Source organism: Nannobrachium achirus (assembly GCF_963921795.1).
Source record: "Nannobrachium achirus genome assembly, chromosome: 8".
NCBI lineage: Eukaryota > Metazoa > Chordata > Actinopteri > Myctophiformes > Myctophidae > Nannobrachium > Nannobrachium achirus.
Window position 1 is genome coordinate 33,324,539 of NC_137817.1, and position 27,290 is coordinate 33,351,828.

The following is a 27,290-nucleotide window of genomic DNA, read 5'->3' on the forward strand; positions in this document are numbered from 1 at the left end:
AGAAACAAAGAGATAGATGGATAGGTGCTGTAGATGAAGAGGGATTCCCAGGCACCAAATTGTCTCGCTGTTGATTTACAGCTCTGCATGCATCTAGGGCTGTCACCATCGTGATATTTTACGTATGATTTATTTATTATTATTGACATTGAACATCGGAACATAAAACATACATTTCTGTTTGTCTTTTAGGCATTGTAAACAAATGTTGCTCAGCAGAGATATGACAAATAATTTAAATAGAATTTATCTATGACTGACAATGACTGGAACCAATAATGAAAGTCAATAATGTAAATATATTATGGCCAAAATTGGCCATATTTAATTATGGTATGCTCAATTTGTTATTCTTTTTTTTTTTTTTTATTGGAAATAGTCCTACAAGCTCATAATGCAAACTTGCGAAGTTGTGAGGTTGTAGATATGCCAATTCCACAATTTTCTTTTAAATGTTAAGATTGTTTTTTACGATTATGATGATTATGCAAGAAATAATTGGTGAAATATGAAATAACTGTGACAGGCCGTCATGCATGTCCATCTCCCCCACTGGCACACAAGGACAAAGGACAAAAAAAGTCACAAAAATCTGAAACAAACCCCTAAAAAATATCAGGAAATATTAACAACACCTCGTCTGTGCGCACGACTGCACGTGCTTTCTGCAGAGAGAAATGCGTAGCATTCATAATTGGGAGCCATTAACATCAAAGTTAATATTCAGAAAGAGCTGATGTAAAACACATCCGCTATCTCTCTACAGGCGGTCCGTTAAACTCAACGGGTGGCCGTGTCAGATTGAATGCAAGCATTACGGCACCATTTTAACTGGTTAATGTTAATTATAAATCACATTCATTATGCTGTGATGGCCAGTTCTTGCAATCGTCGGCAGTGAAGCAGAGAAATGTCCTCACAGACATTTATACTAAAACAAAGACGCAGAGCCACAGGGTTGTACTTCAGCGTGCAGGCTGTGAATCAGTGTTGATTTCGTCGACTAAAACTATGAGGAAAAATGTTTGACGACTGCGTTTTTTTCACTGCCGAAAACGAAATAAAAACTAAGCTGTGATGACTAAACTGCAGCGTGACTAAACTAAAGCGCGACGCATTGTGAGCTTGTAGATCTGCTATTTTCAGCACGAAACCAAATGTAAAATCAGTCATTACGATGCCATCAAGGCCTGCCAAAATACATTTTAGTCGACTAAGTCAACTGTAGATTGAGTCGCCTAAAAACATATGATATTTAGTCGACTAAAATTAGACTAAAACTAAAACTTTTCAGGTGACTAAATTATGACTAAAACTAAATTACCAACACTTTATTCAAAAGACTATGACTAAAACTAAATCAAAATTTGCTGTCAAAAACAACATTGCTGTGAATACCGAGCAGCAAAAATGCATGTAAACTGAAGCAGATAGTAGTTTTCTGCCATAATCACATGTTCCGAGCTGGTGCCAAATCCTCTAAAATAAACCCAAACAGTCTTCCATTGTTCCGGCCTCTGAATGTGCAGGGGACTACAATAACGACCTCTTAATAACGTTAGACCCAGGCGTTATCAGGGAGGGGAGTAAGCCCTCCAACTTGGCTTTACTCTATTTGCTTTTGCCATCGTGAGCAGTCATCCCACCAACGCTACGTCTCTAACAGGACAAACACATTCCTGCTGAAATGCCAGTAGTATCACTCTCAGCAAGGCCACGCTAGCTCGGCGCTGGTGAGTGGGAGTGCATTATCCGAGCCAGTTCTTTGCGCGGGGAGTGCATTATCTGAGCTAAGTTCATCGACGGGATGCTGAGGACAAGAGTGTAATGAGCGTTACTACAAACCCCCAGACAGGACCACCAGCATGGGGTAATTTACAGGCGACCGGGAGCCTGTGAAGGCCTTGGTAAATAACAATGTCTGACAGGTGTGCGCTGAGCTCATCCACCCTGTGGGAAGTCCTGTTCTTCCAGTGCCATTCACTGGGAGGGAGTTTACTAGGGCCCAAGGTGGAGGGGCTCCTTAATTATTTTATGGCTGTAGCTATTGAAAAATAGCAGATCTACAAGCTCACAGCTGTGAGCTTGTAGATCTGCTATTTTTGAAAAGTCGTGAAAGTGTGTGCAAATCTTTGAATATATGTATTTTTTTAAGCGAACATTTGTAAATCAAATTTTGCTTCTGGGGGGTCCCTGGAACTAAATATTTTGAGCACCACTGATAATTTTTTTTTTTTTTATAAAAATATAAAGAAAATAAAGAAAATCACGATTTCTCAAAAATAGCAGATCTACAAGCTCTCAGCACGTCACTCGGTGCCACACTGTAAGCTTTGCCTTGTATATCTGCTATTTTTCAATAGTTAAAGCACAAAATAATGCGTAATAATGCATTCACAGTCTGTCGCACATCGTGACTGAGAGCGTATTAGCCAGCACTGCTGGCCGGGCATGCTGCTGCCTGGGGTTAAAAAAAAATCTATACTGTTACAAATCTATACTTTATTAACACCGTTTTCATACAGAGAGAGGAATTTCATACAATACAGATTGGCAATAGTTTCAAAATCAGTCAGTGCCAAAGTAGTGCAGCAACAGAGATGATCATTTTCTGTCCATTGCATCTTCGACAATCTCATACAAAGTGCAGAATTAATCCCTTATCCGCATTGCACATTATTGTTTCACAGTGGGGAAACCATGTTAGAGAGCCAAATTCTATGACTCACACTCGTATATAGTTGGCTTGTTATCCCCCCTCTGTATCGAAGCAATTTCTACAAATTATCTCTATTCTACCCTGACATCTAATAATTGTGTATCTTCTCTTTTTCTCTTTTATATCAAAGTGTTTAATTTGAATCACTATGTGTTTATCAGAAGCATGTAGGGCTGCAACCATTATTTTCTTATCTAAAATCACTAATAAAAAGTGTTTTTTCTATATCAACGATACCGTTTTGCAAAGATTCCAATATAACTTTTATACTGTGTGAAAATAGCAAGATTGTGAGCTTATACATCAGCAAGAATTGTGAAATTTAAGATTTCTTCCCTAGAAATAAAACCCTAGTCATCATGTCCTTGGACAATTAAGTAACAAAATTGTGCCACCATAGAAAAAGAACAAATGGCAAAGCAGAACATCCACAAAGAATAGCTGATCACTGCCTGCTGAGGTTGTAGCCAATCTACAAGTTCAAGCTTGTAGATTGGCCATTTTCACTATTTGTCGTACAACTGCAGTAAGTATATATGTTATCTCCTATCACCTGCTGTATATAGGGCTTAAGTGGGTTAAAGTTTGTATATATGCAAATGCTAATCATTTTCCACATACAGTTCAGCTGACAGTGAGTACCGGTAATAACTGTACCTTGGCATAGTCCAGAGGCAGCTGGTCTTCTGGACACTTGAAAACACCCTCACTGTAACAAAAGAAAAGAGGAAAGCATTAGTTAGCAACACCACCGACTACAGCCAGCATGAGCGTTAAACCGTCATACATTTTTAAATAGGCGCGGGATGCATTAATTTAGAGTTAATTTTGAGTCATGTCTGAATGACATCCGTGTTAAAGGGAATCTTTGTGGCTGTCTGAAATGAATATGCCTGCATCGCCGTAAGTTCTTCTTGTATCCCATCTGTTGTCAAACGCTTTCTAAATCGGAGCTCTCTGACTCATCTTATACAGTATGGCGTACAGACTTACAAGAAGAAACATGCACATACACGTGCACACGTGGTCGCACGCACACGCACACACACACACACACACACACACACACACACACACACACACACACACACACACACACACACACACACACACACACACACACACACCACGCTGCACAATAAAGCCTGATTACTTTCTCTGAGCCATTGGCATTTATGTCACTGCACTTTCATCTTCCCCGAGTTCCCTCTCTTTGAGGATCTATTGCCACACATTCACAGTCTCATTACTGGAGAGGAAAAGAGCAGATCTGTCTATTTATAATACATTAAAGGGTAGGTACTGTATGCGTTTTCCTGCTTTTTTATTTCCTCCAGTAACTTCCAATGGGGTTTAAATTTTTGCCCATAGTGACGGTAGGGAGAAGCTGTCAGTCAAACTACTGCTTCCTGCTTCTCTTTTGAAGAATTAAGCAGGAAACACTTCATTGTGGGCAGGAAATACAGATGTCTGATTGGCCGGCGTGAAGAGTGAGGCTGCGTGTGGCTGAGCAGGCACGTGCACACATAAGACATCAAAGGAGGCTTGAGCCCCTGCCCTTTTATCCGTCTGTAAAAAGTGCCCTCTCCAGAACACAAATGCAGTTTTTAATATGGTGAAAGAAATGCAAATGCCCAACATTCAGGAGAATTGCCTTGTCCAAAGTAAACTCTCCTGAACTTGAATGCAGCATGTTATGTTGAAATATTTGCCCTGTCTCTGTCACGCTGCGACGCGTTGTGAGCTTGGAGGTCTGCTATTTTCGATATTTCCACCAAAAGGTCCCTTTAGAACTTTCAGCCCCTGCCTCTCTAACATTCTCTGCACGTCCCTGTGGCTGAGAATGAGATCTGGTTTCACCTCACGCAAACAACCATCACTACAGCATCTCAGAAGGACAGTCAACTCACTGGCATGATTTATGATTTTTAAGTAAAGGACCAGATGAGACGGTAAACCATTGGGGAAGCCCTCTGGCAATGCAGTGCGTCCCCGGCCTGATGACATCATGAAATATTCACGATGGTAAAAAAAACAAATGGAGGTGAAGCTGGAGTTACTGGGTGGAGCCCAGCAGGGGCGTCACAAGGGGGGGAAAGTGGGACTGAGTTACCAGGGCCCAAGGCGGAGGGGACTTCATTATTTTATACTTTAGCTATTGAAAAATAGCAGATATACAAGCTCAAGGTGCGGCTGCAAGCTTGTAGATCTGCTATTTTTGAAAAGTTGTGAATCTTTGAATGTATGTATGTATTTTTTAAGCGAACATTTGTAACTCAAATTTTGCTTCTGGGGGGTCCCTGCCTGGAACTAAATATTTTGAGATGGGGGTCCGTGGCCAAATACATATCATTTTGGGGGTCCTTGACATGAAAAGGTTTGAGCACCACTGACATAGAAACATCGTTTTTGAGCGGTGGTCACACCGTCTCCATAGCGTGGCCGTGTGTGTATCCGTGCGTGTGTGTGTGTGTGTCTGTGTGTCTGTCTGTGTGTCTGTAGCCTCTGGTGTATGTAGCCTGAGTACCCTGGGTGACCAGAGAGGTGCTGTTGAGTCTAGCCTGGCCTGTGCATCAACTGCAACACACACACACACACACACACACACACACACACACACACACACACACACACACACACACACACACACACACACACACACACACACACACACACACACACACACACACACACACACACACACACGCACCCCCCCCCCCCCCCCCACCCCTCAGTTCACACGAGTGTGATTTTTTTTTTTATCTTAGAAGGATTTGAAATACCGTATTCAAAGACTTGCACCTAATGTTCAGCAGATCTACAAGCTTGCAGTGCGGCACTCGGTGCCGCGCTGTGAGCTTGTATATCTGCTATTCTTCAATAGTTAAAGCACAAAATAATGCGTAATAATGCGTTCCCAGTCTAAATGGGTTAAACCCCCTACCCCTATGAAGAACATTCATGGCGGGCCCGCAGTGAATCCTTGTACCCAGGGCCCAGAATTTGTTGCGATACACCCCTGGGTGGAGCCCAGAGCAGTATGACATCACCACCGTGCAGAGACAAAGACACATGGAAGGAAAAAAGGGCCATTCATTCGTGGCTATTGACTAATCCCCTGAGATGCCTTAACGAGTCGTTATCCATGTTGTGATTCTCTGCTGTGCTAGGTCAGAGGTCAGATGAATGAGTAGCAAAAGCTTAAATAACAGCTGGAGAGATACTGTACTGTGTTTTTCAAGATAGTGCAACAAAGTCACAGGTTATTAGGCTTGAACGAAACTATTGTGCAAAAGAGATAAATAGATTAGGTTTAATGAGGAGATGTCAGGACCCCCGGCCATTCCCCCAATTACATTTAAACCAATTAATGGATAACAACCAGTCTGGGATAGAGCAACAGTCTCCCTACACTGGACAAGGGTCGCTTGGAGCTCTAATTCGGTTGGCTGCAGGCTGTAGTGTCATCTGACCGACAACCCCATGTGATGCACGCATGCCCACGTGAGCATGCGTGCACTTTGGCCCGACACGGCTGCTGTGAAATCAGGGCTGGTGGGGGGATGGGGAGGAGGTTCGTAAGGAGAAGGAGGTTGATGAGGGGGGTAGGAATTAGGCAATGCTGCAAGGGAGGTTAATGCACGACGAGACAGCAGTAATTCTTGTCCATTAGGGTCATTGTGTCAGCAGGGAGCCGGAGACCAATTAACGAGTCACACTGGACTATAAAATACGGGTCAATCGATTAGGAACTAGGAGGGACACCGCCAGCAGAGCATCTTCTACTGTATGTAGTGTGAAATTTACTCAGCCAACATTATGGACTCATCCGTTCGATCATGGTGATATCAAGTCAGGGATGGTTTCACAGCTGTGGCCCGTGTGTCGGCGCAGGGACCATGGCTTGTCCCATGAGCACGGTGAGAGGAAATGGGAAGTGACAGACTCTCATTTCTAGACGGGGGAGATGTAAGCTGTGGGTGGGTACAGCAGCCCCATCCAGTCCTGGCCGCTTATCTGATGCACAGAGAGGCAGACAAGCGAAAAGAGCCTAGTCACACAGTGTCAGGATAATTCCCTCCCCGGTCACAGAGAAAGTCCTGCACCAACACATTCATGTTTGGATCACCGCTGATAAATAAAACCTGACTCTCCTGGCCACTTTCTAGCAGAGCTTATTGCCTCTTTATGAAAGTGAATCAAGTACAAAGTGGAGACGATGCCATAACAAGATCTTCTATTCAATTTCATCCTTCTTCCCGCTCTCCAATTGATCCGAAATATCGGAGTTTCAAAATGAATACAAAATGATCGAAACTTAACTCCTCAAGGCCCAAACAAACATTACTATTACACCATAGTGTAGGGACATTCACACTAGTCCAGCTGCTTCACAAACAGCCTCATCAATAGCAACGGTGGCACTGAACACATACTTTTTTATGATCTTATGCAGTATGTTTATGACTCTACTTTGAGAACAGATACTCATTCGGCCCCGTTTCGCAGTGACTTTCCAGGGTCAGAAACTGATAAATGGGTGTTCTAATCACATGTCTGTTGACATAACAATAGAACAGCTAAGTGCTATATAAGTGCATGATAGCAGCATACTTAATATAATCACATTAAAATTTCATTGCCACATTTGCCAGTGCCTCCCCCCATACTGTGAGAACAGAGCAGCCTGCTCTACAGCTGTCCTTGTGCAGTGCCGATCAGCAAGAGATCCTGGTCCGAGGAGGCCCCAAACCTTGGCTAATTATCCAAATCATCTCACACTCACACATGCAGACATGGGTAACTATCAGACTGTCTAAATTGGAATACAACAAAAGCTGTCGCCTGCAATTTCCTGCAATGCACATCCAAGTGCTTTGGTGAGTACAGTTGAGAGAGGGAAGGCTTCATTGTTCTCTTAAACCCTGTAGAATCCCTCTCTGCCAGTGCCTGCCTACCCTTTAATTGCCCCCCCTTCTCTTCCCCCACAAATCTTCGTTCAAGCCCTGAGCACAGATTAAGCAGACATCCATTCACCCTGTGATACTGACGAGAACAGCCGTCACAACACGCTCTGTCACCTCGCATACGACTCCTGACAGGAAGACTTGCGAGAGACGGGACAAATCTCCCAGGTTTAATCTTATGGGTGTAACATGAAGCGGAGTACAGCCGACCCAGCCTTCCTAGCTACAACAAGGCCTTTTCAGAGACGTAAAAAGCCTCATTATACTTCATAGTATGCCGGCGTCGTTTGCCACAAACAACTAATTTTCAACTACAAATGTGATGCAACAGCGAGCAACGCTTGTATGACTAAGTATAAATTAGGTTAAGGCCGGAGGGTAACCTTGAAACCTGCTCCATGCTAACCGGTGCAGAGAGAGACTCACAAACAAACCCTCTGTGTTTACAGTTGTAGCGGGCAGGGTGGTGGAGGCACGCAAAACAAACAAAAATCAAAAGCACGAAGGCTTTTGGCGCACAGAAAGTCTGTGACACATTAACTCTGTAAACAGACCTCTGCGCTCGCAGCCAGAGGAAGGATTTTCTCATGGAGCGAGATGCTATCGGCAGCCTTGACTGGGTCGCCTGCTACGTTTTTTGCTTATCTCCTCCTAGAGCTTACCATGAGGTTTACGTTGGTCTTCAGGCAAAACGCCCTTTTCTTTTCAAGCGAAAGAGCTGGATTACCTCTTAAACACAAGCAAAACCTTAAGTGTCACCGTATAGGCTTCCATGGCCTTCTGTCGCCTAACTGATCTCAAGTATCTGTTTCCACTTCCAGGAAGTTGGGAGGGAGCAGGAATTTTATTTAATCTTAGCTGTAGTTAACCCCCCCACTTCAACCGTTTGAAATCTGCCAGTACCGGTACATATCCAGGTGAGACTGTGTGCAGTCATTAATTTTTTATTCCCAGGCCAACACTTAGTGCAGTAATGAAGGAGTAGTGACACATTATTGTATAGCACATGACCACTACAATAACTACAATTCATGTCCATGATGGCACATGTACTGTACAGTGCATGTGGTCGGTGATGATGAAAATAGCAGGTAATTCCAAGCACAGTGTGGTTAAGGCAAACGTGCCTGTTAGTTGGATTAAGTTGACTGCCTGCAACTACATTTCACACGGTTAGCACAGGACAGGTTCTTCAACACATACTGTAGATCACTGTTTCCAAAACAGTGGATCTTTTTGTTTCCTACATTTTGTTTTGGATTATTTCAAAACATTTAAAAAAAAAAAAACATTACCCAAAAAGTTAAGATTTTCGTGAAGTCGTTTAATTATAAATAAAAGAAAATAGCTCACAATGCATTGTGTGAGCTTGTAGATCTGCTGTTTTCACTACGTCTAATTTCTCTTTTGGGTCTCACGCTAAAAAGTTTGGGAAACACTGCTTTAGATGTCTGTTTAGTAACTCCCCAGAGTCCTTTACGATGAGACCTCCCAGACAATCCAGTGAAGTCTATGATAAAACATTTTAAGATGATTTACTGTGAGCTACATATAGATCAAGCTATCCATCACATGCACACACACAAAAGAAATGGCTTGGCTAAAGTTGGCAGGATAACTACTACTTTACGGTAGTACAATTGTGACTAAATACGCTAAGAATATCATCCAACGGGCACACTGGCATTTATTTAAGACCTTCAGCTGACTCGATGGAGGTTTATTCCCATCAGTTCTTATGAAATCAACGTGAACACAGCTTTGAGAGTGAGTGAATAGAATCTCTTGACGGAAAGTCTGTTGAGGGGGTGGTGGGTAGTGAGTAGAGCTGTCAGCTAGTCTCGTGAATAGCAGAGAAAGGCCCTGATGTAAGTATCCTGTGCTGACTGAGGCATCCTCTACTCCAGTGGTTTTCAACCTGTGGGTCCAGACCCCCAGGGGGGTCCCCACATTATTTTGGGGGGGTCCCCAGATGATTAACTTAATGTGAAATATTGTTTTCTCTCTCAACAGTAAACAGACCAACATAAAGTGTAAGTGTATAGAGGGTATCTGCACATTTCTAAAGTGACAATTTAAGGACTTTTTAATACATCTAAAATCAAATTGGAAAAATTGTCAAATATTAGAGGCAGAAATTGTGTAAATAGCCGATCTACATGTTCACAACGCCTAGATCTGCTATTTTCACAATAGAACCGCGGCATACAAAATGTAATGCCTCAACTCTTAGTGCTTGTCAGAGTGGGGGTGGGGGCGTCCCCAATTAAAATATGATTATTTTGGGGGTCCCGGACGGAAAAGGTTGAGAACCAGTGCTCTACTCCAGTGTTTCCCAAACCTGTCTCTCCCCAGGACCCAAACCAGTGAAAATAGCAGATCTACAACATCTTGTAGACCTGCTATTTTCACTACTTCTTAAGCATCGTTTTCAAACTCATGGAATTTGTTTCATTTATTTATGAAATTCTTTAGAAAAATCTGTGAAGAAATAATAACTGAAAACAAAATGTAGGAAACCCCCAAAAAAGGGGATATTTACATTACTTGTGACCCATGAAAATGTGCTTGGGAAGCAGTGCTCTACTGTGCTCTAAATGAGGTCAGAGTGAAGTGGCAGACAGTGTGGGTGGTGTCGTTTCTACCTGTGTAAGCTGATACGCCACAGGGACAGAGCTCCTTTCCCCCTCTGTTGACTTGGCTTTAAGCCGGCATGTAGACGAGCTCCGCCCTCCCTCGCTTGTCCCAATAAGGGGAGGAGCAACCGCTACTCTTGCTGTGTTTGATGACATACTGGTGATCAACTCCTCCCTAACCACAGGAACCCTATAGCCTCCCTGTTCTGGCAGGGCATGTCATAATAATAGGCAAACATGATGCAAAAACAGCAGATTGGATCATTTCGGTCAAAGACATTTGGTTTAAATGGAAAAAAGGAGAGGGACAAATACAGACCTCTAGGGAGGTCTTTAATTGATTGATTGAATACTTAATTAGTCCAAAATGTAAACAGTGCGGACGTATAGTAAAACACAAAAGGTCCTGGGGACTTGTTTCCATTATGGTCCTATGCTCAATGAAGTACAGTATAGGGTTTAAGTGGCTATGGATGGCTATGTACAGTATGTGTGAGCATGTGCATGTGCATGGGATATATCCAGAGTAGATGGCGCTATAACAGCTTCTTGTGTGAGATTTAATTCCAATGAGATTAGGATTCTACTGTGCATAGTTATGGTTTGCCAAGGATTATGTCATGCATAAGCCTTCTGACCTTTGTAATGACATTCACCCTGACCAGTCATAATATTAAGGAAATATCCTGTGCTTGGAAACAAGACGTTAAACCAGATTGACCACATGAACTTTAGCGTCCATATTCTGGAAGCTCCGTAGATTGGCTATTTTCAGTGAAGAGCTTTGGTGTGGAGATTTGGAGGGCGAAAAGGAGAGGAGAAAGTGAGCCACTGAGCTTGATAAATCAGACCCGATGTGCACGCTTGTCCAGAATATGCCACCTGTAAACTCCAATCTCACTTCCACTGCTTACATTGTTGATGACAAAGGACCATTGGCAGCCACTTAATGTGACGTGACAACAGCTGACAATCTGAAGGGCAATGTCATTAAGAGAAAGAAAACAAACTACATGATGTGACTAAATGCCACACAAACATAAGAATCAGATGGCTGAACGAAATACAGACTTGGGAAATGGATATATACATAGCAGGTAGAGGTAATATAAACTGAGGTATTTTTCCTGTGTTACTCTGCCAAAAGAGGAGAAAATGATGCAAGTGTAGGAAAGAGACCAATACAAAGACTGTGTGCACTGCGTGGGTAGATGTCTGGCACCATTTCCCTGGCTTGTTCTCTTGTTCTCTGTGTCAGATTCACTGAGGAAACTGATGGCAAATCATTAAAAAAAATGTAAATGATTAATGAAAATAGCACATTAGAAGCAGAGCTATCAGCCATCCATCACATGTAAACAAAAGCCAAGAGGCTAGTCGGATTTCTTTTTTAAATGGATTCAAGACTGACCATATCCTAGTTAATGTACATAATAAAATCCACTCTGATTGACCAAAATGCTATGTTACCAAATGGCCCTATCACATAAGAGTCCATTTGCACACTCTCAGAGTTGCAAATGGATAAATTAACACTGAGGTTATGACTGCATAGTCCCAGTTTATGAAATTAGCACTCTCTGTCTTGACATGTGTTAGCACAAGCCTTTGGTGAGCTAATTCAGACTTCTACTATGTTCAAAAGTTAACAAAATATTCTTAATTTTTTCCAAATGTCAGTTTTGTTTTGATACTAAAAAACACATGCCATAATAGCAACGGAAGCCTGAAAGGATATATTTTCTAAATACTTTTTAACCACTGTTACCAAGCTTTCCCCGTGATGTGCTACATATAGAGCATCTTCTTTTGTGAGCAGAACCAAGGGAGACACGCAAGCAAACCAAAATGTCACCAGAACCATCACAATGCCAGAGGTACAGCATAAGATGCAAACATTCTGTACCGCTATGTTAGCAAACAGCATGTGACTCCACAAAGGAAGCAGGCATCTGCCAGAACAGAACCAAGCCACAAAAACAGCGAAGAGGAAAGGATGGATGGATGGATGAATCAATACATGGAGGGAGGGAGATGCAGCCATCTGCACACTGAGCTCCAGCCTCTGGGATGCCATAATCCATCCTACAGTGTGTAAGGAAGGGAGATGGTGCTTACCCGCTTTCAAAATCCCTTGCTCTGTCTCTTTCTAGAAATGGGGTGGGGGGGGGGCTAAAAAAGCACTAGCCTTCAAACCAAAGCAACACTCATTGGACTGCTTTCGTTATGGTGACTTTGTGCTTTTGCAATGGTCAAACCAAAGAAAACACTGTCAAGCACAACATGCTCAGTCTGCTAGCAAGTACATTCTTTTGTGTCTGAATTTCTTTCCAATCCCGACTTAAAGGACAACTTTGTCTTTCTACAACAAGGGTTCATATTTTAGAATGTAATTAACGAAAAGATGCGTGTTAAAATGTTTTCATTTACTTCTTTCTATCGTTATATGAAAACATTTTAACGCTCATCTTTTCTTTTCTCTAATTACAATCTAAAATATGAACCGTTGTTGTAAAAAAACAAAGTTGTCCTTTAACGGACATGTCTATGTGTTTCACAGAGTTTAAATAATTCCTGTGTTTTGGGAAGGATCCGTTAAAAGATGTGCATTAAAAAGGTAAGAATTACGTTCCACAGGCTGAAACTCAAATGAAAGAGCAAATGTAATGCATTTTCGGGTCCTGCTTTACTCTGCCTGTTTTCATCCTCAGATTACAGTATTATACTGCATGGACGAGGTGCAGGAAAATCAATTCAATTTCATTAACTCCCTGCTGATCTGGTCACAGACTGGGGGCTGAGAGAGAAGTCCCATCAATTCAAGCAGGAGCTGAGCACTGCATCCTAACCCACTCAGCAGAAATGTCACACAGGCAGCAGCAGAAAGAGACCACCATAAACATTGTATGCACACATGCGTTACTTACAGGCACTTCAGAGAATACAAAGTGAAACCCCACCCAGAATTGAGGTTTTGCTGGGGGCTTGAAAAGAGATGGTTATGTTTGATCTGGTTATGGGGCAGTTGTGCAGGGGCGGGGGCCAGCAAGGCCACTCATAAAATCCAATGAAACTCCCATGGTTTAACATGCAACACACATGTGAGAAGGACCTACTAGTCTCTGAAGAAGTGCTAAAAGCTACTAGCAAGATACTAGAAGTGTGAAACAGACCACTCTCCACTTTACTACCCAGCTTCACACTGTATTACATAGGTTTGAACTTTGAAAGCACGGTAAGTAGGCAATTGGCACTCGAAAGAACGTGACAAGTCTGGTCTTGAGAAACTGAATTCAAATTAGCTATAACATCTCCGAGACATGGGCAAATGTCAGCAGTTTTTAATTACAGATTGTTGATCTAATTTTAGCCAGGCTTCAGAGGGCAGATGTCTGCTAAAAGGACGATGTGCAGCGATGACGCCTGGCTTTGAAGGGCTGTGGTACTGCCACACTAATCCTGTGGAATGCATACAGTGGACCGGGGGCCTTTGAGAGTGCCAAGGCGTCGACTAGGCATTAAAAGGAGCGCCCATCTTTGCCCACCAGCCGGCTGTACACACATGACATGTTAGACATGACACTGGAGACAGCCATGTCACTTTCCTTCAAACTGTCATCAAGAGGATCAGTGATTGGATGGAAGAGAGGCACAGCATGAAACTGCAACGCAGTGGAAGCAGAGGAAGTGTGTATCAGTACATACAGCCTCTATTAAACCACTGCATAGATAATTAAATGTCTTGTGATCTCAGTCACGCCTTGCTGCCTTTGATATGTCACTGGCATTGGTCATAAAACGTTACATTGAATTTAGGCTACAGGTTTGGCTTGAAAACTCATGAGCAGCATCTTATTGCATTTTCATAATTCTTCTTGATTAAAGTGTCATATGCTGTCATAATATATTGTGTCAAAACCTGATCACTGAGGATATTTTAAGCTCTCTCATCACTAGCCCCTGACTAATCTCAGGTATTCTTCATGGCCAGGATGTCTGGCAGATGGGGGCCAAAGCAGGTTAATGCTAAGCTAGAGATGAGACAAACTGAAATGGGGCTACTCCATCGGCAGATAAGGGTTTCGTTCTTAGAGCACTCTCTTTGATCAGTTAAGATACTGAGAGGAATCAATGCCTTGTATAATATACAGTACATAGTGTATGCGAGCAAGAGAATCTTCAAACTCTGCTATAAGAGGAAACACATCAGTCAGAAAACAATCTAAGCGTAAAGCTTTGCACTATGTGGTTCTCCAGGAGGATCAAAAACATTTACTGGAAAGGGTGACATATTGCCTGAAAGGAACGATAAGTCCTTCGGACCCATCCTGATTTATTCTACCCTCTCAATTTCAGTGGCCTCGTATCCTCATCGAGGAGTGACCGTCATTCCTTGGACACACCAGAGGAGCAACAATAAGGCATTAATGTGTGTGTGTGTGTGTGTGTGTGTGTGTGTGTGTGTGTGTGTGTGTGTGTGTGTGTGTGTGTGTGTGTGTGTGTGTGGTGAGATGAATAGAATATGTAGGGCCCTCACTCCATAGTGTGGATGATATGGGCTATTTTCTTGGAACTGATTGAAATCTAAGGAAATAATGCCAAAGGTAACAACACTATGGGAGGTCCATATTATCAGCAGTAATCCGAGGATTCTGTGAAGGCAGATTATTTCACCACCTCCACACTGCCTCTCCACTCCACTCTGGTTAAGGGCAGCAGGTTGGCTGTTCAGACTTCAGATAATCCCTCCAACCGATAATGTGTTATGGAAAACAGATCTTTTAATTAGCCTGCATCTGCTGCTCCCAGTACAAACATTAAAGTAACAATTGCAAATGTGTAACATACAATTAATTGTTTATCATATTGTTATTGATTTTTTTTAAATTGAATTCAGTGTGGGAACAGCAGGACATTAATTAAGTGGTTTAATACAATTGGATTTATATGAATAATCCATCTTAAGATGTCTGTCCCACTTACTCCAGCCATCATAAATGTTAAATGCTTTCACTGTGTAAAGGTGGAGTATTTTATGGTAGGCTGTATTTGTTTTAGCAACTAATAGACTCTCTGGTTCCCCTTTTATAGTCCAGTACTACAATAATGCCCTAACTGGGCGAAATAGGAATCAATCAAAACTGATGGTAGCGCTGAACAGATAAGCTCTATATGATCCATATGGCTGTTTCCTTGACCCTCAAGTCATAAACGTAAAATCTTAACAGCATGCTCTGGTCCATGTGCAGTAAAATCCTGAGTGTTCATTTTAATCAGAAGAATCCCTTTGTATTCTCAAGAGTTGCAATCAATCACACTCAGGATTTTACAGTTTGTGACTCCTGAGTTGAGTAGGTGTTGAGATATGGGTACACCAGTGTCAGCCTCTGTAATGTGTGGGAGACTCACGGTAGGCCTTATTCCACGGTAACACCGTTGAAATAAAAACGGCATGAGGCCCTCTGTGGCAGTGGCTCATCCATTCATTAACAAGTACCACCACAAGACAGTTCAGTTGCCTTCGTCACAACAGATTTGAGGAAGTTAACAAGTACCACCACAAGACAGTTCAGTTGCCTTCGTCACAACAGATCTGAGGAAGATTAAAAATAGTTATTCGTTTATGCTACGAGTATGACTCAACTATGACTCAGCGTGTTGACTTTGATATACCTTAGTTGAGAGTGATTGGACGATAAGCCGTAACGACTGCGCTGTGTGTCTGTCGGAGCTTTGCCAGAGAACATGCGAGGGCGTGGTGAAATGAGGAGGTGGAAGTAAGAGAATTATGATTTGATTCCCTGCAGAGTCTCCCATGTTAAAACGTGTGACCTGCCTCCGCATGAATCACCAGTCAGCGCAGTGCAGTGCAGGGAAAACAGTGAGGATCCTGGTGCCGTGAGTCACAGCAGGCTTCCTCTCAACTAGAAAACTAATGCAAACTTTTCCCCTCAAAACTCCCCCGCTAAATGCTGCTTTACTTCAAGGTGTTCAAACAGGTAATTTACTCTTGACACCTACACGCACGTCCGCATTATATAGGCAGAGGAAATGCTCCGTCTACTTATTTGTGTCAGAGGGCTGATTCGGGTCAATGAGGTGTGCGCATCACGGCAGTGACAATTTTAGGCCCTGTGCTTTTGTGTCCATGGTAACTGTGAGGGAAGGTGAGCTTCTTTGTGTGAAAGAGAGAGAACAGTTATCAGACGCTAAGGAGAAGCTGCAGAAGCGCACACAACACACACACGCACACACACACACACACACACACACACGCGCACGCACACACGCACGCACGCACACAACCCCTAAGCTCATATTACCAGTAGCTTATCTGCAGGCATGCTTTGGAACCTGTTTTCCAATCTGAAGCATATTGAATAGATATAGCAGATAGATATAGATAGATATAGAATCCCTAGCTTTCTCTACCAGTCTTCTCCGTGAGGCATGCTAAATCATAATAGCTCTCAGCTGTAGCGTGCTTAGTTGTCCACTTCTCTTTTTGGGGATGCTATTTCTTTGTTTAGCGAGGAAGGGTGGCGACGTCAAACTGCCTCCTTTGTCTCAATAGGCCTCAGCTGCATTGCTCCTCTAGCATGTATTCTACTACCCCTGGCGTTGAGAGCAACAGCGAGCTGAATGACAGGACATATCAATTAGTAAAAGAGTAGCGTTTAGCCACCCGTCTCTTATAATAATCAATTTATCATCGACAAGGAAATGATCCTGCTATTTGTTCTTTATTTCCTGCCAGCTAAATCATAACTTCACTCTCCCTGGTACACACAGTGCTAAGTCAAGATGACCTACTCGAATGAACGTTTACAATTTATTCACATTTGCAATGATTTGGTATAACAGACAGACGTTTAAGACTGCCATTGCCTGCCATTAGCGATCGCATGTACCATATCATTCCAATTTCTGTTTGTTCAGCATGCAGTTGCTGCATGACCTGTAAATCAGATGACAGTCACAGTTTAAATGGTACACTCTCTTCACATCCAAGTAAGCATGTCACCCGCTGGTCAATGTGCCATCACGATCAACCACTCGCAAAAGACCCTGCTGGGGAATGGGCAGGGGTGTCGCACCAAATTCTGGGCCCCAGGGCCCCTGGATACAAGGATTCACAGCGGGCCCCCCATGAATGTTCTTCGTAGGGGGAGGGGGTTTATCCCATTTATACTGGGAGCGCATCATTACGCGTTACTTGAAAACTAGCAGATATACAAGCTCACTGCGAGCTTGTGTATCTGCTATTTTTGAAAAGTCGTGAAAAAGTGTGCAAGTCTTTGAATATTACAAATCCTTCTAAGGTTTTTTGACAAACCTATATTTTTCTATGTGAGTGGTGCTCAAACTTTTTCATGTCAAGATCCCCCAAAATGATATGTATTTGGCCGCAGACCCCCATCCCAAAATATTTAGTTCACTTCCAGGGACCCCCCAGAAGCAAAATTTTAGTAACAAATGTTCGCTTAAAAAAATTTGCACTACCTTCCAAAAATAGCAGATCTACAAGCTCACAGCGTGGCACTCGGTGCCGCGCTGTGCGCTTGTATATCTGCTATTTTTCAATAGCTAAAGTATAAAATAAATATGGCCGCTCCACCTTGGGCCCTAGTAACTCAGTCCCACTTTCCCCCCTTTGTGACACCCCTGGGAATGGCACTGGGGATGAATGAGTAGACCCGGCCTGCGCCGCAAGCGATCCCTCGTCCTCGTCCTGAACAAGCCGATTGAGTGATGCATCTGGACATGCAAGTGATGAAGTGACTTCCTCCCCGTGGCTCTTTCATGGCATCAATAGATTGTCTGTGCACAGAGAGGAAGGGCAGGGGTGGGGGGCTCTGGGCATTGTGCTATGTTGACATATCTGAAAATGAGCTGCGAGAGAGATTCCAAGACACCACACAGGGGGCCTGTAGTGGACTTGAGTCATCGAGCTGTGTGGTTAAGGGGTCCACCACAGTAAACAGACCAGAGCCGATGAGAGGACGCTATACGATGCTAAGGCCTGGCAGGAAGGAAGCTATCACCACCAGCACATTTCACTGGCGACACCAGGAAGGGACGGAAAGAGCTGTGTGGGTGAATGGGCATTGACCGGAACATTGATAGGGCTCCTAATTCAGAGTCTATACGCTTAAAGTGAAGAGCTTAACTGCTCTGCTGACACCTGTTCTGCTCTACAGAGGAGCCTTTCACTGAGACAGGTGCCTGTGCATCAATTCACCCCCATGACCACGCTGCCTCGCTCCCTCACTACCAGCTGCTCTCCTTTCAGACTCCACACAGAGATTCCACACATGCCTGGGTGTCAGCTCAGCAACCAGAGCCAGTGGTCACCCAACTACAGCCTGGTGCTAATGACCGCCACTGCGATCCCTGCTAACAATCTCTTTGCCAACAAGTCAGATGCATTTCACATTAGTTTGTTGGACATGGGCGATAATAGTGCAAAGATACTGCTGTGTCAGAGCATTACCCTTTTGAAATACACAATGTCACACATAGAAAAAAGCAATGGGACACTTTACACAAAACAATTACAGTGCTGACACAGATTTATATGAGCTAATTTAAGATTGAAAGAGCCCATTAAACCAGCTTATATTCTGTTCACAATTAAGTTAACAAACTCTGCTTTAATTTGTTTTTCTTAAAGTAAATGCCAGTGAATTTAGCTACCCAACTTTTTAGCTACCCAACTTTTCATGCATATTATTGCATTTTATTAAGTAAAAAAAAAAGATCATTCAGTATGTATAGTTGAAAGAGATGTGTAATTAAGTTAACTGATCCCATTATTGACTGTATACAGTATGTGTGTTGTGCATGTATGTATGTGCTACTTTATGCATAAGTAGGTGCATAGAGCAGTCAGCTTTATATCCAGTGCAGTGACCTGTGCACAACACAAACAGATTGGGGGACGTCAATTAGCACAACAGGGAGCAGAGCGCAGATGTAGCCACACTGTGCACTATGTGGTTCTGGAAGGTTGAGCTGCTTAGCACGCGCCATAAAATGTTCCATGTCTGCGGCTCAACCTTGAAATGTTCATATGGGCCATTTATTGTTTATTCACCCACAAAAAGCCTTCATTACAAAGGTATTTGAAACAAAGCGACTTAAAACATGATTGCACAGTCTTACAGTATGATGGTATGCGTGAATGACTCATAATAAGCTGTTTGGAAGCACACCTCTGGTTTACTCTGCAATGGACACCTGTAGATCATGCAGGAGTGTGACTGTGAGCGCAGAGCTTAATGTGTTATGATAAACACATCTTTATCTTAAGTTGTTTCACATAGCGTGCATACCTGTGCACATGTAAGCACTGGCCATGCTTTGAGATATGGGCCAATTGGCTGGGCTCCAGCAATTGGGTTTGGTTTTAGCAGCCCGGTCCCAGCATGCTCACGTGAAGGGCAAGGTGATCCACTGCATAGCTGGAATGTTTTGCCTCTTTGTTTGGCCCACAGGGTTGGCAGATCTGTTTCAGTAGGAGGCCCTATAGTCATGGGCAAGTTCAGACAAGTTCATAATCAGCTATTGGACTGCTTCATGAATGTTCTTTTGTTGATAAACTGATTAGAAGTCTCTTCTTTGTAGCACACAGACTGTGGTCAAGAGCTGACGTCCAGAGAACTGGTCACTATGGGAGTGTTGTGTTTGGAGAGGATTTCAATGGAAAAGAATCCAAAGAATTTTAAGTGCCTTGTCTGTAAAGTCCATCCCAAGACAAGTGCATTTAGTCACATAAGCTTAACTTATAACAACAATGAGCTATGGGAAACATTTAAACAAACAGCTTTCACAATCTGCCAACTTAAATCTCTTAGTAGTGTAACTGTTAGTAGTACAGTACAAAGCTCTGCAGCTGGGTGAAAAGATGAAAAGATTATGTCAGACATGTCATCATCACAGCTGGACCTCTAAAGCCCCTCAGCATCTTCCCAGGAGACCCTCCGCTATTGCCTCATCCTGCAAAGATCTGACTCACATTTATCTTATGGGTTGAACAAGCTCCAGGGTCAAATCTCAGCAAAACAAGGGTTTGTACCATATTCCCAAAAGGATGGAAAGTGTGATCTCACCAGTGTCACTAGCACTTGTACAGGGCCATGTGGGTTAGAGCCCGACCGATGCCAGATTGTTGTATCCGATACCAATTTGGCAGAATCCTAGACCACCAATTAGAGATGTTTTGTCAGGTATTTTGACAACAAAAAAAATGCAAAAAGTGTTTCTAAAGTTAAGTATATTTAACATATAAGCAAACGAATGAATAAAAATAAACAAATAACATTTTGATAGATAAAATTAAAAAAAGTACTGTATATTAAACTTCAATATATAAAAAGAACATTTAACAAGTAAATATAAAATATACAAACTCCACTTGAGCCCTTTTCAAAACGTAAAAAAAGCCAATCTATCTGTGTGAGCTAGAGCTTCTAGACTGCAATTTTTTTAATATTTTTGAAAACAATGTCTGCCAAATATCAGCTGCATAATTGCAAATACCGATGTGGTCAAACAAGTCAAATAATGACCCATATTTTGGCCAAACTGATATACAGTATCGAACAGGCTCTAATGCGAGTCACAAAGACAGTAAAGCAAGGAGGAGCAAAGTTTCTGTCAGAGGAAAGGGATGCATTTCTGAAATTATATTTCAGCAAGTGCTAAGCTACACATAAATCAAATGCAATGAAGTAAACAACTGTGTTATGTTTTAGAGATCAGTAAAAGCTCTGTTTGAAGGTCTATGTGATTGCGATGCCAGGTTCAATCCATTCAACGACAGTGACATTCAGCAACATGTAGTAGTAGCAACCTATACTATTCACTTCTCCAGAAACACCTCCAAGCAGCATTTCTTAAGGTGACTTAAGAACGATTAGAAAATAACATGCAGCAGCCCTGGATAAAGATACACCCCATAGGCAGAATAATGAGAATATTTATAATTCTACAACTAGGCTAGCTACTGTTGTATTTCAGCATAGGCCTATATTAAGATGTGTTCTCTCATTTTATCCTGCTTTTCTGTGCCAGTGCCCATTACCTTACACACAAATCTAAAATATCTATAGAGCTGTTTCCAGCTGTCAAATCCAAGTGCAACACTTCTGGACAGGGTGCAGGAAGAGTATGCACCTAAACATTGTGGGCTCCTCAATGTTACATTTCTTTCCTAAATATAAAACAAATAAGAATTTGAAAATGGTATGAAGTAATGTTAAGTATAAAAGATTTTAATATACCGTATACATGATTATCAGACCTAAATTTATCCTTCAACTTCTTGTCCATGCCATATGACTGGCTAGTCACAGTTTTTGCGACAATTTGTAGCAATTGTAGAAATATTAGGCCTTAAATGTCACTTGTTCAAATCATATATACTTTACATTTACTTCAGACCATTTTCCAAATTCATTAACATTGAGGTGCCCACAGTGTTTAGGTGCCCACTCTTCCGGTTACCCTAGACAGCATCTTCAGTGCACAGCTCTGAGGAAGCTTCAAACAGACCATCAGTGCAGAGCCCAGGCCTGGGGGCTCCAATCACTCAACCAGCTAAACAACAAGTCTTCTCTGTGCAGCTCCACTGACCCAACATTGTAGTCAGAAGGGGGTTGGATCGCAAAGTCCCCTTCCTCCCGGATGTGGACAGCCAGGACGCCTGTGTGGCTTTGGGACACCTGTGGGGGGGACTGTGAATATGGCTCTGTGATGCACCAAAGGATGGGGATGAAAACACAGTCATTCATTAGTCTTCCATGGCATAAGTCCCATGCAGGATAGAGCCGTACACACACACACACACACACAAAAGCCCAGCTGCCCAAGAGTGGCAAACCTACACACAACATCTATAAGGAACACCCGTTATCCCAGCAGATGTAATGTGCCTCTGTACGCGTTCCTCTAACCAATTCTGTGCGTGCATGTGCGCGCATGCACACATGCTGATGTACATGTTGTTCAAATTCTTCCAAAAGTCTAATCCATCCCTGTGTTGTTCCAGATCACACCAATGCGCCCTTTCTTCCTTCCAAGAAACTCAGCCTGTCTACAAATACGCTATTCTTCTGCAGAAACTTTCTGGGAGTGAAGAGCAAACGGGCTGATGATGAAAGAAAGAAAGCAAGAAGGGGTGGAAGCTGATCGCATCAAGGATGGATTCATCACAAGGGCGTTCAGATTATACAAGTGTGGGAGACTACGGCTGAAAAATTGACTGGTCTATTGCCTACTGCCACGTCAGCAAAAACTTTGACATGTCAGTGAATCATCACTGTTCCAAAACCACTCAACACACCAATTCCTGGGAGTGAATAACTGACCCATGAAAGATTTTCATATTAGTCCACTTCGGAGCTTCCTGTGACAGGAGGGTCTGAGTTAGAACTTACAGAATCACTGTTTATGCCTAGGAAGAACTTACAGAGCAGAACAAACCAATTACACCCTTGTCAAGGCCAGGCACTGTATCATTCCCACAGAGACACCACAGTAACACTGTATGACATAGCTCTGGCTCACTGCAGCCAAGATTGATGACCCATGGGCCATGCCATGTGTGGCACATGGGCATCAGCCCAAAAACCTGAGGACATTTTGATTAAATACCAATAAGTGTTTATTTCTCACCAATAAGAGCCCAAACATATTAATGCTCAAATAAAGGTGAGGCCTAATCAGCACGTGGTGAAATGTTGAGACATGTGACTCACATTTGAATGCTGGAGTGTTAAGCCTGGAGGGAAGGGCTGCCTCTACCCCATGACTCTCCCTCAGAGCTAGGGCAGCCTCCAGGGCTGCTGCTGTATAGTATTTACACATTCCTTCCGTGGCGGAAACACAGCCCATTAGAATCACGTGCCAGCAAACAGAGAGCTATACACCAACTCTTTTCACCATTAAGCCGTGGCAAAGCAAAGGAAGGCCATTCGGTTTTTTTTCCCCCTTCCTTATGTGCCTTTCATTAAATGTAACTCTTAGATCATCTGAAAACATTTAAATGTGACTAGATGAAACGATGCTTACCCCATTTTAAAAGACGTTCGCATTAACCTGCAATGTTATACACTGAAATTCAATCTCTTCAAGTTCAAGATGGAGTTGGGTGATGTATCAATGTTGTGATATGAGACTTGATATTGCCTTGTCTGGGATTTTGATCATCCTAACGTTAAGTGTAATGTTGTCTTTTCTTAAACACTGCAAATGAATCAAATGTCTGAATGTATTTGATGGTTCACTTGCTGTGAAATGAACAACAAATACCTCTACCTGTTTTGGTCATCACTTCCACATTAGTGATCATTTCTCAGAAATGTGTAAATATCTTCTGGCAGCACCAATAGTCAACCCCCAAAATATTGTCACATTATTGATATTAAGATATTCTGCATTTGGTCAAAGATATGGTCATATTTTATTTGGTCAATATCGTGCTGCCCTACTTGAAGACCAGGATTCATAGCCTGCCATGCTGTGGCGAGGGAACATTGATTTTGGGAAGCTTATTGTTACAGAAGCTGGTGAGTTCCAAAGTTACAATGACACCACTGTCAAGAGTGAAAGTGGGCAGACTGAGTTGGCAAGCCTACACTGAATCTCATACAGCCCACAATAACTTAAAGGAGAGGATCAACCTAGAAGCACAATGGGTAAAGAGCATTAGCTAACTACTCTGTCAGCTTCAATAAACTGGTACTCCGGTTAGAATGAGACATGCTAACCCTTTGTGCTGTCCATCCCTGGGTGCTGAAATGTGTCCGGCCTCTCCTGACACACTTTGCCACTTAAAAGAGTTGAAGCCCACTCAATGAACTCAGCTGCATGCATGCTGGATCTTACATCCCTGATAACATGAGATGTACATGTTGAATTGTTGCAACAAATCATCTTTCTATTGTTATATGAATGGCATGGAAAACTGATTATTCAGCAGTGATCACTCGTCCTTCTCTATGTGTATTATTCAGCATATCAAGCACAGCCAACCAGAGTAGAGGGCATAAAGCTGTTTAATTCCGTCTCAAAACATGGCTGGCTCTCTTATGTATTAAAGGCCCAATGTGAATATGTGATAATTACTACTTAATAAGAGCGGACAAAATAGATTTCATTTAAAACAAAAACTTCAGTGCTTACATTTCTGAAGCATGTCTTTTTTAACTGCCTATTAAATATAGCTTAGCCACCCAGTCTTTTCTCTGCCTGACAACGAGCATTGAACATAAGTAATATTTATAGCACTGAATAGTGAATACATAAAATAGAGGAATAAAGGTTCTACTACTTACTAATTAATCATGAAATTCATTAAATAATTAACAATACTTAGTCATATCCGTTGTCCATCAAATGAATTTGGTCACCTTTAAGAACACTACCACTAGTGAGGGGATTAATATGGAAGCTGCATTTTAGAGACACATGACCTTGCAGTGGAAGAGTCCCTCTGTGTCTTGGGTGCCTTATTCCCATCCCATGATGGGATGTGTGAAATCTTTCAAACAAGGCATGCACCAAATGCCCCAGTCTGCTTCTCTGCCCCTGACCCCAAATCTAAATAGGCAACAGCCCCGGGGCAAAATGACAGACAGGGTGGAGGGCAGAGGCTCTCATCCAGCCTTGGTGTATGAATATACTTGAACCATACATTAAAAGTACAAGGCTACATAGTAGGCTAGTAAGGCTACATAGCCTTCTGTACACACACACACACACACACACACACACACACACACACACACACACACACACACACACACACACACACACACACACACACACACAATTGTTCAAATGTAAGGCCTGCAATATAGGCTATATCTAGTCAGTGACAGTGACCTGTCCTATTCTATTTCTAACAGACAAACGTTCTATTATCAGTTAACAGCGCAACTTAATCGCTGAGGGTTAGACTGAACTTACATTGTCTTGTCTCTATGGGGTCACATGTGTTGCAAAGCATGACTTTCAAACGGTAACCCTATATTTATTTGACACCAACATTGAACAACGTACAAAAACACAATAGGTTCGTAGAATGGCGTACTAGTGACAGTCTATTGAACTGATGTATGTTTTAGTGTTAAACACCAACACAGGGTGAAGGCAAGGTGAGGAGGACACACCTACACACATCCTTTATTTACAGTAGCTCCACCGAAACTAGACACGACACGGCTGTAGCCTACAGTAGTATCGCCTACAGTCAGTGGTGGCTCTCTCACGCACACACGAGCACGTGCACGCACACACGCGCGCGCGCACACACACGCACGCACACACACACACACACACACACACACACACACACGACACGCGCGCACACAATCACCCCCTAGCCCTGAATACAGGACTCTCATATACATGAGAGTCCTGGTGCCGCCTCAACATGAGGAGTAGTGGGCAATCGAGCCCTTAACGGTTTGAGCTAGGAACGTCAGATTTCAAAAATAAAGTGCTTACCCAAGCCAGCTTTGATAACAATTTGACGCCGCACAGCGTTCATTACACGCCGCTCCCCGGTTGTTGAATAAAACGCATTTTTGTCCGAAATTATTTTGCTTAACATAGGACGTCCGCCTCTAGTGGACAGTCGCGTCATCGCATCATCTCCGTTCACTACAATGATCAACCGGAGATGACGCGACTGTCCACTAGAGGCGGACGTCCTATGTTAAGCAAAATAATTTCGGACAAAAATGCTTTTTATTCAACAATCCGGTAGCGGCGTGTAATGAACGTTGTGCGGCGTCAAATTGTTATCAAAGTTGGCTTAGGTAAGCACTTTATTTTTGAAATCTGACGTTCCTAGCTCAAACCGTTAAGGGCTCGATTGCCCACTACTCCTCATGTTGAGGCGGCACCAGGACTCTCATGTATATGAGAGTCCTGTATTCAGGGCTAAATCACCCCCTTACCTTAGAAATTCTTGCAGACAGGTGTCACAGAATCGGTGGCCACAGGTAGAGACTTGGACTGGCTCGCGCATCGCCTTGCTGCACAGGGGACACTGGAACCTTCTCTTTGGTTTCTCGAGGAACTTGTAATCAAAACCCGGCATTGCTGCTGCTGCTGCAAAAAGAGATCGCCGTCTCGGGGCCTTCAGTACAGGTGGACGGACGCTCTTTGTCCCGTTTCAATGCTAAAGCAATAACGTGGGCTCGCTTTTACGCCGATGAACGACAGGGGGCCGCTGCGACGTTCATGTCCCTCCTTCGCCACCGAACGATCGTCTTGTGTCGAAACGGGGAGATATTTATCGTGCGTTTCGGTCCCCCCGTCCTCCTCCTCCGTCCTTCCAGCGATCGGGTGAATGACAGCGACAAAAGCAAAGCCTGGACACGAATACAGATTCTCCTGACAGCCTTCCGCGGGTCGACAATACGGGATTCTTCTCGGTCCTATCGGCGTGTTTGTGTCTGTGTGTAGATGCAGTACTGACAGATGGGGAACACAATGCATATCCCTGGATGTGTTTAGGTAGAGCGAGTCCCGCCCACTCCTCCTCCCTGCGGGAGGAGTCCAAACCCGGCGTGTATGTTTCATTTGACCCCCCCTTATCCTCCCCCTCTAGTCTGTATTCAAAGTGGACATTAATCGAACTGCAGTAGTAGCCTCCGGTATGATGTTATGTTAGTACAGAAAATAAGATGTTTTTTTTTGTATCTGTTTTGTCTGTCAAATGGCCACGGCCAATGCACCATGACAGGAGAGTACAGTGTACAGGCATACAGTCAACTTGAGCCAAGCTAATTATAAAGCTCACGTAACGAATAATAATGATGACTAATGTGCTGTGCTGAAGAAAGACCCCAGACCCAGGTTTTGTTTTAAAGGGAGAATCGGAGGACAGCCACACACGGACTAATTGACGTAATGGGTATTTTGATCTCGTGGGGATAAATGCCCCCTGGCGGT

General features: G+C 43.0%; 1 protein-coding gene across 1 annotated transcript in view; it reads right to left on the bottom strand.

Moving 5' to 3' along the window:
- traf4a (tnf receptor-associated factor 4a) overlaps window positions 1-26,791 on the bottom strand; it is a 39,441-nt gene extending 12,650 nt beyond the window's left edge. Inside the window, exons 1-2 of the mRNA XM_080731347.1 lie at window positions 26,291-26,791; window positions 3,377-3,428 (exon numbers count right to left, since the gene is read on the bottom strand). Of these exons, the coding sequence (XP_080587473.1) occupies window positions 3,377-3,428; window positions 26,291-26,433 (195 nt within the window). The 5' untranslated portion in view covers window positions 26,434-26,791. The remainder of the gene's footprint in view (window positions 1-3,376; window positions 3,429-26,290) is intronic.
- Window positions 26,792-27,290: the final 499 nt, after the last annotated feature.